At 51.1% G+C, this 15321-nt stretch overlaps 1 protein-coding gene across 1 annotated transcript in view; it reads right to left on the reverse strand.

The window, feature by feature from the left end:
* AATF (apoptosis antagonizing transcription factor) overlaps nucleotides 1-14997 on the reverse strand; it is a 36140-nt gene extending 21143 nt beyond the window's left edge. Inside the window, exons 1-7 of the mRNA XM_050981899.1 lie at nucleotides 14880-14997; nucleotides 13398-13586; nucleotides 12781-13200; nucleotides 12104-12241; nucleotides 1850-1964; nucleotides 1362-1566; nucleotides 499-657 (exon numbers count right to left, since the gene is read on the reverse strand). Of these exons, the coding sequence (XP_050837856.1) occupies nucleotides 499-657; nucleotides 1362-1566; nucleotides 1850-1964; nucleotides 12104-12241; nucleotides 12781-13200; nucleotides 13398-13586; nucleotides 14880-14964 (1311 nt within the window). The 5' untranslated portion in view covers nucleotides 14965-14997. The remainder of the gene's footprint in view (nucleotides 1-498; nucleotides 658-1361; nucleotides 1567-1849; nucleotides 1965-12103; nucleotides 12242-12780; nucleotides 13201-13397; nucleotides 13587-14879) is intronic.
* Between the last annotated feature and the right edge of the window lie 324 nt (nucleotides 14998-15321).

A 15321-nucleotide genomic window follows, 5' to 3' on the forward strand; every position in this document is an offset into this window, starting at 1 on the left:
CAGGGACAGGAGATAATGCAAACATCACAAAACCGGAATTTAAATGTTTTTCATTAGCCATTACACTGCAGGAATCCACACTCAGAAATTCAGCAAATTTCTGCCTTGGCACTCTATTATTGGCATGTGTGAATGGCAGCAAAGGGAGAGCATTTTCTGTGGGAAAAAGAAATCATTTCCCTGGGGTCTGGGTATCAGCTCAGAGGTGGCTCTAAGAGGGCTCTAAGGGCACGCTCGGTCCTCCTTGGTGGCACCTTTAGTTCTGGAGAAATCCAGCAAAGTTTGGAGATTTTCAGGTTGGTACCCAGTGTCAGCAGGTGGGTGTGGCTGCCAAGGGAGACCATTCCCAAGGAAAAGAGCAATCCCCCTCCTCACCCACCTCCCAAACAACCACAGCCCACGGCGCTGCCGCCTCCGCACAGCTCCCCAGCACGAGGGAGAGAAACAGCAGCTCTGCAGAGCTTCCCAGGATGCAGGAGTGAAGCAAACCCCCCTTACCGAGGTGGCAGGCCCGGGCTGAGGGGCTGGGGCAGGCTGCTCCTTGCCCAGCACGGTGTAGAGGGAGCGGCGGGTCTGCGTGCGCCGCAGCAGGCGCTCCCGGTCCAGCAGCACGTGCTCGATCTGCGCCAGCACCGAGCGCTCCAAGGCTCCGAAGCCCTGCACGGCACCAAGCAGTGTCAGACACACACACAGCCCCTCCTCCAGGCACCCCCGGGCCCCTCTCTGTCTTCCCGTGTCACTGGGTAAGCAGCTGCAGAGGCAGGAGGGGGTCTGGGCTCGGTGCAGAGATTTCTGTGAGGATTTTTTATTTGTTTCTCCCTTCCCAACCTGAGGCGAGTTGATGCCTGGCTTAATAAAATGCCTTTGCTGTTCTGGTTCAGATTAACTTCTCCATGATTAATACCAACTCAGAGATGTGAGGAGACCCTGGATCTCTGGGTGAAATGATTACCCATTGTATTAAAGCCTGCCCTTGGTGGAGGAGGAGAGCCTCAGAGGGCCCTGCTTCTGGAAGGAGCACAAACAGCTCCTGCAGTAGCAAGAGTGGCACCTTCCTGGAGATTATTTCTGCTGGAGACTACTGGCTGTGGGGGATGTCTGGTTAAGAAGACACAGAAACTACCCAGAGACACCTTACACTGTCCCAGGTTGCTCCCAGCCCCATCCAAGCTGGCCTTGGACACTCCCAGGGATGGGACAGGCACAGCTGCTCTGGGCACCCTGTGCCAGGGCCTCCCCTCACTCGTAGGGAAGACTTTATTCCATGTATCCCACCCAAATTTCCCTTTTTTCACTATGAACTCGTTCCCCAGAGCCCTGCTCCACGGGAGCCATGTCAGCACACACAAACCAGGCCTTGCCTTCCCCATTTTGCCAGTTGCCAGCTTGGTCTTGTCGTGCCACTTCTGCAGGGTGCTGTTCCTGTAGCTCCTGAAGTCCCTGTAGCGCTTGGCTATGAACTCAGGGTACTCCTCAAACTTCAGCTTCCTCTTGGGGAGCCTCCTCCTCTTCTCCTGAGCCTTCTCCACCGGCTCCTCATCGCTGCTGCTCAGGATTTCATCCTCACTGCAAGAAAAGCACTCAGGATAAACACCCTGTCCCTCCCTAAGGCAATGTGGGATCCTTGCTGGCCCCTCCACACTGGTATTTCTGCTAAAAGCCCCATGGTTTAGCCTCTGCTCCATAATCAGAAACCTTCTTCCAAAAGGCAGAAGGAATTCAAATAACAGAGTGTCTGCCACCCAGCCACAGCAGCACCTGAGAGAGCAGCAGGGTGAGGGTGGTCAGGAGGGCTGGGCATTGTCCTGTTTGCAGGGTGCAGAAAGTTCTTATCTCTTTTTGCATTTACCTCTCAGTTTTTGCTTGCTTTCCATCCACCAGATGCCTCGTGCCTGGGTACTGATAAAGCAGCTCATCCTGAAGTTCCACCAGCACTTTCAGCAAGGCCTCCAGGGCTTTACAGCCTGCAGAGCAAGAGACACAAGTGATGAGATCTGATCTGTGGGGGAAACTTTAAACCATGACCTGGTGAGTTTGATGAGAGAACTCTGATCAGAAAAGCAGAACTGAAGGCCCAGAGATCCTCAGGGAGAGAGAAAGGGAAGAAAAGATGGGGTGGAGGGGTGTAAATTGATCAATACATGGTGTGCATGTGATTTTTACTGGGATGAGCAGGGTGCTCACACACACAAATCCTGAAGGGAGATGTGATGCTGTGTAAAGGCTGTTGCAGCTGACAGTTCTCCTGTGTCCATGCAGTGCCTGCTCCAAAGGCCGTGGGTTCTCCAAGGAGACACAGCTCCAGCTGACTGTGGGACAGGTTAACTGCACACTGCCACAGCATCTGCTCTGCAAAAACAGTTCTTTTGTGGCAACCAACAAGCCTCCCTGCAGAACTCTCTGGTAGAAAACAAGTGTCTGGCCATGCCTACACAAACTGTCCCTTGGCACAGCCACCAGAGGGTCAGCTCTGCCAGCTGAAACACTTGGCACACCCCACCCAAATCCTTCACTGACCTTACTCTGGCTGCCAGGGCACGTGGGTTTGAGTGGAGAGCAGGAGCTGGGACCTTCCCCAGAGCTGCCCCTGGTGCCTCCTCTGTTAACTCCCCACCCTCCCTTTGAACATGGCACAAAAAGAACAGGGAGAACTTTTCCCCACTCCATTGTTTTCTTTATTTCTGCTTTTCAGTGGGGGACACCGAGCTCATGGGTAGAGTGAACAGCAAATCTTCCTCAGGCAGACAGAGGCAGAAATCAGCCCAGACACTCAGAGGTCTCAATCTCCTGCGTGCTCCCACTGTGATATTGCTCAGCTGTCACCACCTTCAGATAAATTATGGCCTGACCTCGGTAACAGCCGTGTCAAGGAGAAGATGCTTTAAGATTTTTGGTGCGGATCAGCTGTTGGACTGGCCCTCCCTGAGCCCGTGGTTCATTATAGATCCACTCTGACAACTGCTCCATATAAACCTATTAACGGATTAGGTTTGCTGCACTTGTAAATCAGACGTGTGCGAGCATCAAAACAATTCCACCAGACAAACAGACAAAAGCCCTTAAAAATGCATTTGTTGTAGGTGTCTGCAGCTAAAGCATCACTTGCAGGAGCCAAGTGCCCCCACCCTAGCCTGAGTGCACAGCTTACACCAGCAAAATCCTTCCCACTGCCTGCAACACAGCCCGGTGTCCCCAGAGCTTCCCAAACTGTTTATTTTCTCCCTGCTGCCTCTCCTCCAGCAGCAGTGCTAATGCACCCCAGGCAGCTTTGATCCTGGCAATTACAACTGGAGTAGCACTCCAGCCCTTCTGGGGTACAGCAGGGCCGTGGTGAGCAGGCAAGGAAATAAAGCCAGGCTCAGGCTGCCCCGGGCTATGAGACACAGAGCCCAGCAGAAGTGGGGATGGGGAGCAATTTTATTTGGAGTGAAGGGGCTGGAGAGGGCAGGGAAGACAATGACCGTGTGTCTAACCAGGTGGGAGGGCTAATTATTCCAGGCAGTGGCTTCATCACAGCCTCTTAGAGCTGGGTAATTTCCCTGCTCTCAGTTCTTGGGTATTTAATAGCATTATTGGATGGCATTCTCACTTCTACTGCTGGCTGCTTAAGTGGGCTGTAAACTCAACTTCAGCAGCCAAGTCTCACCCTCCTCTGCTCTCTGCCCATCTAGCCCTGCCCTGTCCAGTCACATTTCATTCCAGAAGGGGCTGTTTTCTTCCCAGCCTCCTCCCTCTGAAGCCCCTTTCCAGTGCCTGCTTTGGGGCAGAGTCTGGCCCCACTTGTGAACGAAGGCAGCACAACCCCAAACTGTTCCATGGATGCAAACTGGGCCCTTTGGAAAGGAGGCTGGACACTGACTGACCCTCCTGCCCCCAGCAGGACTTTTGTAATGTCTGAAACTGGCACACAACAAACCTGGCTGGAATGCAACCTCCAGCTCAGATGGGACTGTCAGTGGGGAGACACTACCCTGGAAGAGTCACTTTTGAGAGTCCACAGGAGCCCCTTCATATCCAGGAGGGAAAAGTTGTTCCAGACCCAGCAGGCAGCAGTTAATCCACCCAGAAGTGGGAGCCAGCACCAGTAAACCACAGTGTGCCTCAATGCTCCTCTCACATCCTCCTTTCCTGCAGCCCCCCAGCCAGGCTGGAAGCAGCCCTGGAGTATTCAGGGATGGCACTGCCATGGATCAAAGTGCCAGGAGACCCACCAGAGATGAAAGCTGTCCTGCTGCCCTCAAAGCACACAAAAATCAGTTCTGTCAGTGCCAGGGCTTGTGGACACACTGGACTGGGGGGACCTGGCTGCAGGGGCTGATCCCAGAGCTGCCCTGGAATCCACACAGTGCCCGTGGGGAGGGGCTGCCAGGCGGCTGCTGTGCTCCTCCACACTCCAGGCCCAGCATTCCCACAGCTTCCCACTCAGGAAAAGCCCTGCACTCCCTTCCATCACCTCCAAAGACGGGGTCTCATTTCACCCTCCCCAGCAGCTGCAGGGAGCAGTGGGAGCACGCAGGACACTGAACCCTTGGGAAAACCCTTCCCAGGATGTACCAGCAGGAACCACCACCCACCCAGCACACAGCTCCACTGCAGAGCTGGGCCAGCACTGGAAATGGAGGACTTTTCCCCTCGGTTCAATCTGGGGCTCTGGCATCACTGGAATACCACAGGCATGCAATGCTCTCCATTCTCCCTGCCCCTCCACAGGCTGGGAAGCACCCACACAGGAAAGCTGGAGCAATGCTGGCATTGGGATGAGGGGGTGCAGAGCAAAAGCTGAGCTGGGAGTGCTCCCCTGCCTCCATGGACAGTCCCCAGGCAGCCCCCAAGGCCCCACCACACAAATCAAAAGGAGGAGAGGAGCCCACCCTCTGATCTGAATGGCTGCACAAAACAAGCACCTCCACCTGGTACACAGGTTTATCCCAGCACTCCAAGGAGAGGAGGAACCCTCCCTCCCCTCAAGGGCCGCGGGACAGGAGTTAAACTCCAGGTCAAAATGGCCCTCGATGAGCTGGCCTGGGAACAATGCTCCCCATTCACAGCCAGCAGCAGCCACTTGCACTCGTCATCCCCAGCAATTAATCCCCCACCAAACACGTTTGATTAAATCTTTTCAAGCAAATCCTTTGCTTTGCTTTTGTTAGTTCACTTCTTGTCAACATCTATTAAAATATGCCTTTAATTCTCCCACAATCTTAAAAAACACCGATTCCACTGTCTTCAACTTTAATCAACTGTATGGCCGGCATTTTTCATTTCATAATAATGTGCTGTTTGGAATTCAAGAGGCAGGCTCAACATCAATCATTCGGCAAGAATTTTTCCACTGCAATAAATATGCAAATGAGGAAAGCCAGTCAGTCGTATTTCAGGCCCGACTTGCTAGTGTTTTAAAAAAGACACAAATTTATTAATTGCCGTTGGCCAGCGGAATCCTATTACTTTGGGCATTGATTACAAAGCTGTGTGAGTGATTATTGTGCAACTCGCAGGCTATCCAGGCATGAGGAAAAATTATTAAAGCAAGGCAGAGATTATCAACTCGGAATAACAATAAGCCTTAACATTTTAGGCCTCTAACTTCTTCAACAAAGAATTACGCCGCAGCTCCAGTGTATCATAATTCTGAAGGCTGTCAGTATTACTTTTGGAGCTGGCTCTGTATTCCCAGCAGCAGGAAAAGGAGGGGGAATTCCTCCAGGTGGCACATCCCAGACATGGGGCTGTGGACAGGAGCCTGGTGGAATTCCCAGGGTGGAAGGAACCTCAGGAGGAACAACAGGCAGGCAGGATGGCAGCAGCTCCAGCCTGGCACCCCCTGAGCATCCTGGGGTCCCAAAGACACGTGGCACAGAAATTAAAGAAATCATTCTGGTGGATACAGGAGCTCCAAGAGCCAGCCCAGACTCAGTTTTAGGCTAAAGGTGATTTTTCACAGGTGGTGTGGTTACATCCCCATTTCTCACACACTTCAGCACAAAGCACTGGGAAATCTGCCCAAATTCAGGAAACGATGGGAGCAACACTCCTTCCATGCTTCCCAAAACAGAGGTCTGGGAAATCTCACCAAATGATAGCAGGAAAAGGGCCAGCAAAGGTCTGCTCCACACCCCAGCCCAGTTTGCTGGTTCCACTGGAATGCAAATGATGCAAGAGCCTTTGCAGAGGGGAGAATTGTATTCCCTGGGCACAAAGGAGCCAGGGCTGCACCCCCTTCCACAGCAGAGCTTCAGCTGACTCCCAAAGAGCTCCAGAACAGCCTCAATTTAGCCCTTTCACTCCAATATTACTGCATCTGACAGGGAGGACAACAGGATCAGACACAGATGAGTTTGCTAAAAGTAAAGAAAATAACTGGATTCAACACCAGAATAAAGGCTGGGCATTCAGGGGTTGATTAGAGGGGACTGGGGGAGGGGGACAGCTGAGGAGGGGAGAAAGAGAAACACCTCCATGAAGTTCATGCTCTGCTGATTCACCTCAACCATCATCTTCTGATATCAGCCCAAACCAGGGAGGGGATGGGGCTGGCAAAAATGAGATTTATAAAAACTGATGCTTTCCATTACTGGAAATGCAAAGAAGCTGACAGCACACATTCCTGCCTCTGCCAGCCTGGAGGCCCCAAGTACATGGGCAAGGAGGAGAAAGGAAGAGGAAATGTGAGATTTCATAGCTCTATCTGGATATTAAGGCCAGAAGGGAACATTAGCCCATCCAGACTGACCTCCCCACATAATACCAGGCCATTAATTATATTTATCATGACAAGGCCTGAGTTTCCATCTCAAGGTACCCAATTGCCAATTAATCCAAGTTAGCTGACATTTGCACACGCTTGTCTGGACACTTTTAAAGCCTTTGTTTCCCTGCATCCTGTTTGTGCAGTACACAGGCTAACATGCACAAATATTCAGCTAAATTCAGTTTAATTAGCTATTAATCTTGAGAAACTCAGGTGTAGGCAAAGCTGTCTGAGTGTGGTGTAATCCCCAGGGCTGGGGAACAGCTGGACCAGGTCACCAGCCAGGGACTGTGCCAGCACTTCCTGAACCAAAATTTAAGGCAGATTTCAAATAAACCTCAGACACAACACACATGGCTGTGGAGATCACCTGTAAAATCACTTTATGATTAAAAAGTGATTTTAAAATCTCACAGAATGGAGACACCAATTCTGCTCAAAAATACTGAATACCACAAGCCAAAAGCCTTGGCACTCTGTGAGGGAGGACAAGAGTTTTTTCTCTGCAAACAGCCCAAAACTGCATGTTAAATAAATGTCCTGCATTTCTCCACCACCCTGTGCTCTCTGTGGCACAGTCCACAAAATTTGGAGAATAAGATCAGATCATGATTCCTTCATTTCTTTCAGCTGAGAGTATTCATTAGTGTCCACAGGCTTTGGCTCAGTCCCAAAAAGAGCTGAACAGATCCTCCATGAGATCAGAGAGGAGAGGTGGAATTGGGGACACCTGCACCCAGAGAGGAGAGGTGGAATTTGGGGACACCTGAACCCAGAGAGGAGAGGTGGAATTTGGGGACACCTGCAACCCAGAGAGGAGAGGTGGAATTGGGGACACCTGACCCAGAGAGGGGAGGTGGAATGGGGACACCTGAACCCAGAGAGGAGAGGTGGAATTTGGGGACACCTGCATTCAGAGAGGAGAGGTGGAATTGGGGACACCTGAACCCAGAGAGGAGAGGTGGAATTTGGGGACACCTGCCTCCACATCCATTTCAATCACAGCCAGTCCTGCAGGAACTGACAGGGCTGATGCTTTTTGTATTCATAAAGTGTCCAGACTAACACAATTCAATTAAAATGAACTACCAGTTTTAAGTGGGCTAGATCTGATCACAATAATTTACACTCAGGCTCGAAACCCAGTTCTGCTGTCACACATTTGTGCAGGCTCCCAGTAAAATCTTCAAAGCAAGAATATATTTAAGTCCATGATCTTGCCTAGCACCAATTAATCCTGTAAGTGCTCTATGCCTCTGGAAACTGTGTAATCTGCCTGTGCCTCAGTTCCTCCCCCTCCCTGTGACACTCACCCTGCTCTATTAATGCATTAACATCTCCAGATGGAGGTGGGGATGCACTGGAGCTCTAAAAGCCACCCAGCAATGGAGGTGAGAACAGAATTACCAGGGAGTTCTTGGCTGCTGAGTCCTGCAGGCTTCCCTTACAAATTCCAAGCCTGTGTCAGTAAATCCCATTTCATCTCAGAGCTGTTCCCACCCAGGTGTGCCCAGGTGAGGGGACAGGGGAGGCCTTGCCAGCACATCCTCTCTCCCAGGAAGTGGAACAGCTTCTCTGGCACCCACAGCAGACTGGGTTTTATCCAAAATTCATCCCTGCTTAACCAGTGTCTTCAACATGATTTACCTGGATGTTGTGGGGGATGTAAAAATATTATTTTAAAGACTGGGATTAAGGGAGCCCAACAAAAATCCTCATTAAAAAGACACTTGGAACTTACTCATACATTAATTGAGACTGAAGAGAATCTTTCCCTCTCTCTTAAGTGTCAAAATTTGCAGAACCAACCCAGAAGAAAATGAAGATGCTCAGTGTGAAGCACTCAGAGAGGTCTAAATGTGCTGTTTAGTGCCAAGCCACAGAATCTGTCATGGGACAGGAACGCAACCTGCTGTGCCAGGGCCCAGCTCAGGAATTACTCCAGATGGGAGCACACTTCTTTCCCAGCACACTCACCACAGATTTCTACCCCAGAAACAGCCATTGGTCCCTCGAAGTTTTAAGAACAAAAATCCAACAACTCCTTTCCCAGAAGGCACCAAAGCTCTGTGGGGTGGTTTTTTTTTTGTGTTTTTTGTTGTTGTTTTTTTTGTTGGTTTTTTTTTTATCTGATTCACTTTATTCAGGTTTATTTTATTACTGATCACAAACCTTGGTGTAACTTCACCACAGCTCTCCAAAGTGTAAACAAGTTCATTCTTGCTGTTGGATCCTGCACTGAGCAAATCCATCCCCACACCCCCTGCATATCTACTTTTACCAAACCCACTATTTCCTCCATTTCTTGAAATTATCTGCAGCTTATGCTGAGGAACAGAAATGTGGGATTCTGGTATTTTCTCTCATTCCACTGACAGATGGAGACAAAGACAAAAAAACCCCAAAACCCCACACAAATGCAGTGAGCAGTTTGCATTCCAGGGACCTCCTGAACTCTTGCAAAAGGAAAGCCCAGCCACTTGTGCCTTTAAAATGCTGCAATTTCCATCAGTTTCTGGCAAAAAAACTTCCTCACCTGGGTTTCTGAACACTCTTAACTCCTCTCACCAACTGTAGAGTGAAAATAACACAATCTGCTATCTAAAAGCTGCAATTCCCAGCTCCTTCTGAAAAGCACACAGTGTTAGTCACTGAAGTGCTCCCAGTCCAGTATTTTTAACCAGAATTAGAGGAAAAGCTACAGGCCTGTACTGAGAGGCTCAGGGCCTCTGAGGATGAAGAGATTTAATTCCTTAAAGCCCTTTTTACCTCCTTGTCCCTCAATTATTTGTGGGGTTTTTTGTCACCCTGTCAAGATTTAACACAACAAACACTGGAACTGTTCCATTCCTGACACTGGATGTGGCTCCACCAACGTTCACTCCACCTCTGCTCTGGCTCTTCCTTGCCCTTGAGGGGATTTTTGTGGACAATTCCAGGAGCTCCCCTTCCAAGCTGGCAGCACAGTGAAATCTGAGTGGCAGGCCTGCAATCTGTGCACAGCCCCAGCACAGAAACTTGCACCTTGCACTCCTTTCCTATGTAAATAATGCAGGGATCCTGCGGGAACATGCCAGGGATTGGAATTTTTAATTAATGGGTCTCTTTAATGTGCAAATCAGGAGCAGATTGCAAATTCTGACTCGCATTGATTATGAAAAACATTAATTGAACGTGCAAGACCCCAAACAGAGGCAACATCTCAAGGCCTGGACCAGGCTGGAAGATGAAGGAATACAAATGTGTCCTGCAGGAAGAGCCCAGCACCTTGGAACTGTGAGCTGGGAGGGTTTGTGTGTGCAGGGCACTCAACACTGGGCATGTGTGCTGCTTTCAGAGCTCAGCCACTCTGATCTCAGCAGGAAAAACCAGCCAGACCTGGGTGCAGATCAGGAATAAACAGGAGCTCCGTGACCACAGTTTGGTCTCCCATTTGTATGTAAAAAGGGTGACAGAAGAAAAAAATCTGGAATATAATTAAAGATTTAAAAAAAAAAAAAAAAGGAAATAAAAAGTAAGACAGCACAAACAAAGCAATGCTGTCTCTTTAAACAGAAATTCATCCTATATAAATTATGGCCATAAACTTTTCCTGCAGTGCAGCCTAATTAATTCTTGTTCTATACACAAAGGGAAATGCTGGGTGACAAATGGGTGTGAAGCCTGAAAGCTGCCAGGTCTGCAAAACATTTTCTACTTCAATTTATAAGCAATTTTGCAGTAAATCATCTACCAGAACCTGAGATCTCAGGAATCTAAGGTTGTCCAAAGCATGTTGTAACATTCAAAAGTAAAAAAAAAATCACAAAAGATTACAAAAATAAAAAATTAAACATTTTAGGTACTGTAACCTCCACTCTCAAAATCTGGAAAATGAGCATGACCTTGCCATTTTCACCCAGGTTTGGCTTTAAAACTGCAAATGGATGGAGAATTGCTGTCTACTCTTTAACACAATTACACTCCAGCCCTTAGGGAGTTCCAGCACCACAACAGGGTTGTCCTGAGTAGGAGATACCCAAGAGGAAAATACACAAAGGACCATTTTCCAATTCAAAAAATTCAATCTTCCTCTGAGCACGGCACAGAAATTTCATGAGAAATGGAAAGATTTGGGGAAAATTACTGGAAACACTCTTGTCCAGGAGCTCTGAGAGCACTGGGAGCCTCCTGATTTCAGCATCCCGCAGGGCTCACCCAGAGTCTGGGATTTTGGCACCCAGTCTTTGTGCAACTGGAACACCAGATCATTCCCTCCTGTTCAATGAGGATGATGACAACGTGCCAAATTTATTTAGTGGGTTTGGGCAGAAGTGCTGAGGCTGCCCTGACAGGAGAGCAGAATCCAGGCCATGATGATCCCCAACGCTGTCCCAGGCTGAAGTGCAGCAGCAGTGGTGGAATGCTCCCAAATTCACTATTTCCCATCTGTCAGCCTGAGATTCCCTCTGCTAGCACTGCCCATGTCACTCCAGCTCTGTGTTCTGTCCCCACATCAGAGTGAACTCCCTGCCCAGGTGATGAGGAGAAGGTCAGGAGGGGATCATCCAGCACTTCTCAGCAGTGCAGCTTCCCTCAGAGCTCTGCACAACGGAGGGATCAGCCTCTGCAGCACTGGGCAACTTACACTCCATGCTCCTGGCTGTATTTTGCTTATGGGAAATACCAAAATGTCAACCATTGTTTCTGTTAAAGGTCTTTAATGATATTGCATCTTAGACCTGTAATGAAACATGGAGCTGGGGCAGCTTGTAATGCATCTCATTAAGGACATTAATAACGTGTGTTCCACTGAAAGGTCAGCACAGCCTTGGTGGGAGTTTGCCTTTTTGTCCTTAATCACTTCACTTCAAGCAGCAGAGCCAACTTTGAAGCAGAAAGCAGCTCACCTGCAACTGCAGGTAAGCTGGCTGCCCTGCCCTGAGGCAGAGGATCACAGCCAAAACTTGCTGCAGGACCAAGACCCAGACATCTCCCTCCCCATGCACTCACCTCAAGGCCAGAAAAAAGGTGTCCAAATATAAAAAACTGAACAGACCCACAGCACACTGCAGCCCAGTACTTTGCACTCACCCACTGCAGCCTGCTATGATTTCACACTGGAGAATCTACCACAGATCTCATCAGTGACTCAGGAATGAACAGCTGAAGCAGCTCCATGCAGGAATTCATCTGCACAGCCCCTCCTTTGGGCTGCACTGCTCCTGCTCTGGGCAAACCTCTGCATTCACTGGCCCAGCACAAAACTGCTCCAAGATGTCTCTGGACAAAGCAGCCCAGCTCTGCACTGAGCAGCAATGAGCAATTGTTTGTCAGGGTCTGAGCAAAGGAGAAAGATTAAAAGGCTCTTACAGTTCTCCACAGCGTGGTCAAAGTCCTGTCCCCCCTCCTTCCTGAACCTGGGGTAGGTGTCTGGCTGGGGCAGCCTGTTGGCTGTCAGGAGCACCTTCTGCATCTTGATCCTCCCTTCCATCAGCTGATCCCACAGGGCTTCAAACAGAAAGGAGATGAAAGAATTAGTCAGCAAGACAAAGCACTTGTTCCTGTGAAGGACCTGGCAGCTCAGGCCCTCTCCTCTGGCTGCACTCCTCCTGCTCAGGGCAGCCCTGGCACGCACTGGAGCACAAAATGGGTGCCACAAGCCACTGGACAAAGCAAATCCCCACTGCAACTCTGAGACCCACAGAGCAAACCACCCCTTTGCTCTACTGCTTCAAAGGTTTGACAGTTTAACAGCTCAGCCAGGAAGAACTGGCATTTTGGGAGTTACACTTTGGAAAGAAGCAAAGTGATCACAGCAGGACCAGTGCAGGGAGCTCCCAAACCCAAGGGTCCCATGAGGACATTCAGCACTGGTTCAGTTAAGCTGATGGATAAATCCACTTCCCATCAGGAGCTGTAACAGCAGCAGTGACACCAGAACATCTGGCAGAACATCTGCACACACGGGGGGCTGCTGCAGCATGCACCATGCTGAGGGGCTCAGGCTGCTTTCACACTGCCAGCAGACACAGCAAACATGCACAAACCTAGCTGGTTCCTCACAGCTTTGCCCTTCTCCACCTCTTCAGACTCCTGTCCTCTGGAGAAGGTCAGCACTCCCCCATCATCTTCACTGTCTTTGGTTTCTTTTTCATCATCGTGGTTTTCACTCCCAAACTCCTCCTCCTCCTCACTTCCTTCTTCCATGTCAGCACCATCTTCATCTTCATCCTCATCCTCATCCTCCCCTTCACTGCTCCCCACATCATCCATGCCCTCTGTAAACTTCTCAAAGTCTGTGATTTTCTGGGAGCTGAACTTTGGTGCCTTGGCCTCTTCATCATCCTCCAAGTCCTCCTCCTGCTCACTGCCAGCACTGCTGGGCTTCTCCCTGCCCTTAGTGCCAACACTGCCCTCCTCTTCTGAGCCTTCGCTGCCACTGTACCAGTCATCTAGTGCTTCTTCAGCTGATAAAAGAGAGAAAAAAGTTATTTACTTGGCAGCAAAGTTCACCAGCATCAGCTCAGGTCTGGCTCTTTGATGCCCAGCTAACTGTGGCTCTGCCTTGCCCTGTGACAGGGCCCTGAGGTTTACCATGCTCAGTCATCGAGCTGACATCATGCTCTGCCAGCAAAAAGGGGGGGAAAAACCAGAGATTTCTCACCAGATCCTTCTTCAGACAGAGCATCTCCCCAGAGCTCCTCCTGCAGAGCTTTCCGAGACGTGGCCTTCCCACTGTACCTCTTATCAGCTTCCAGGAGAGAGGCTGAAGCTCTTTTCCTGATATTGCCAGCAGGCAAAATGTCATCCGTGCCCTCATCCTCAAATCTGTCAATCACTTTAGCAACTGTGTCTGTGGGGGGGAAAAAGGGAAAGGGTGTCTGGAACTGAGCTGAATTCCAGCCTGGAAGGAGCCCTGGGAAGCTCCTCAGGCCCTGTAAGAAGCACAGAGCTTCCCCCCTGCACTGCACAGGGGAGCAGCAACTTGGAAAAGGGCAGGCAAGGCACACAAACGATTTCCTGCAAGGAGGAAAGGCTCCTGCACGAAGCAGAAGATGAACTAAGCCCATCCAAGCCCTCCCAAGGATGCAGGAGGGTCTCTGAGCCCTCTGTGAGTCTGCAATGCCTTCACTCACTTCATGCCTACAGGTTAAAAGACGAAAACTCCAATTCAGCACTCTGGCCTCTTGCTACATATACAGGCCACATAAACATTTCAGAAAAGCCCAACAGAGGAAATCATTTCACTGTGGTTGTTGCCCTCCTTCACCCCCATCTCCTGCAGGGCAAGGCACCCCGTGCCAAATTACAGAGTCAGCTCTGTGGGCAATGAGAGACTCGAACCCCTGAGTGCTCCAATTGTGTGTTTAGAAATGTTAATGCCTCGCTTGGAGTGCTTGTGAGAGCCAGAGGGGGGCAAAAATGTCTGTTCATAACCAGAGCAACAAAGTACAGCCACTCCAGGCAGCAGAGGATGGCAAAATGCTGGGCAGCAAGGAGGGCAGGAAGGGCAGAGACAGATCCTTCCAGCCACCTCCTGGGATCCTCAGTCTTGGCATCACCACGGGATGCAGCTGTCCCCAGAGCAGCTGTGGCTGCCCCTGCCAGTGTCCCAGGCCAGGCTGGAAGGGTTTGGAGCAGCCTGGGATAGAGGGAGGTGTCCCTGCCATGGCAGGGGTGGCACTGGGTGGGCTCTGAGGCCCCAAACCCAACCAGTCTGGGATTCTGCGAAGTCTGGAATAAAATTATGGTTACTAAAATGGGAAAACGCCTCTGCTGACCACGGTACCTTCTCAGTTATTGATAGGTTTCTTACAAGGCGCTATTGCTCTCACACAGACTGCAGGAAAGAACCAGGCCGGGCCTAACACAGCCCGACCCCGGGGATGGCCCCGAGAGAACCCCGGTCCCGGACACATCCCCGGCCCCACAGGCGGCTCGATGAACCCCATCGCGGAGGTGACCCCCAGACCCGAACAGCTCCGATCCCCGAGACCATCCCGGGCCGGGAGCACGGCGGGAGCCCGACCCACCCCCCTCTCCGCCGCCACGTGCGGCCGCTCCGGCAGCGCCCGGGCCACCCCCGCCGGCCCCTCCCGGCCCCGCCGGCCGCGGTGCCAACTCTCCTGCCTCGGTACTCCCGCACCTTCCTCTGCATCATCCTCGGGGTCCCGCAGGCCGGGCCGGGGGTCCAACAGCTCCTGCAGCTGCACCGCCAAGGGCGCCGCCATCTTGGGGGGAGAGCGGGGCGGGGCCAGCGCCGGGGCGGGGCTGGGGCGGGGCTGGGGCGGGGCCTGCGTGAGGGGACGGGGCGGGGCCGGCGGGATGCCCGGTCCCGCCGGGATCCCGCCGGGGATAAACCCGAGATCCAACCGGGAATAAACCCGAGATCCATCCTGGAATAGACCCGAGATCCAACCGGGAATGAGCCTGGGGTCATACCGGGATCTAGCCGGGAGCCCCCCGCCATTGCCGGGGGATTCGCAGCAAGGCTGTGAGAATTGGGGCTCACGGTAGCGGATCCCAAACCGGCAGCACAGCGGCAAAGCAGCATTAATATTGCACAATATGACAACTATTGCTTTAAA

Source organism: Serinus canaria, chromosome 19 (assembly GCF_022539315.1).
Source record: "Serinus canaria isolate serCan28SL12 chromosome 19, serCan2020, whole genome shotgun sequence".
Classification (NCBI taxonomy): domain Eukaryota; kingdom Metazoa; phylum Chordata; class Aves; order Passeriformes; family Fringillidae; genus Serinus; species Serinus canaria.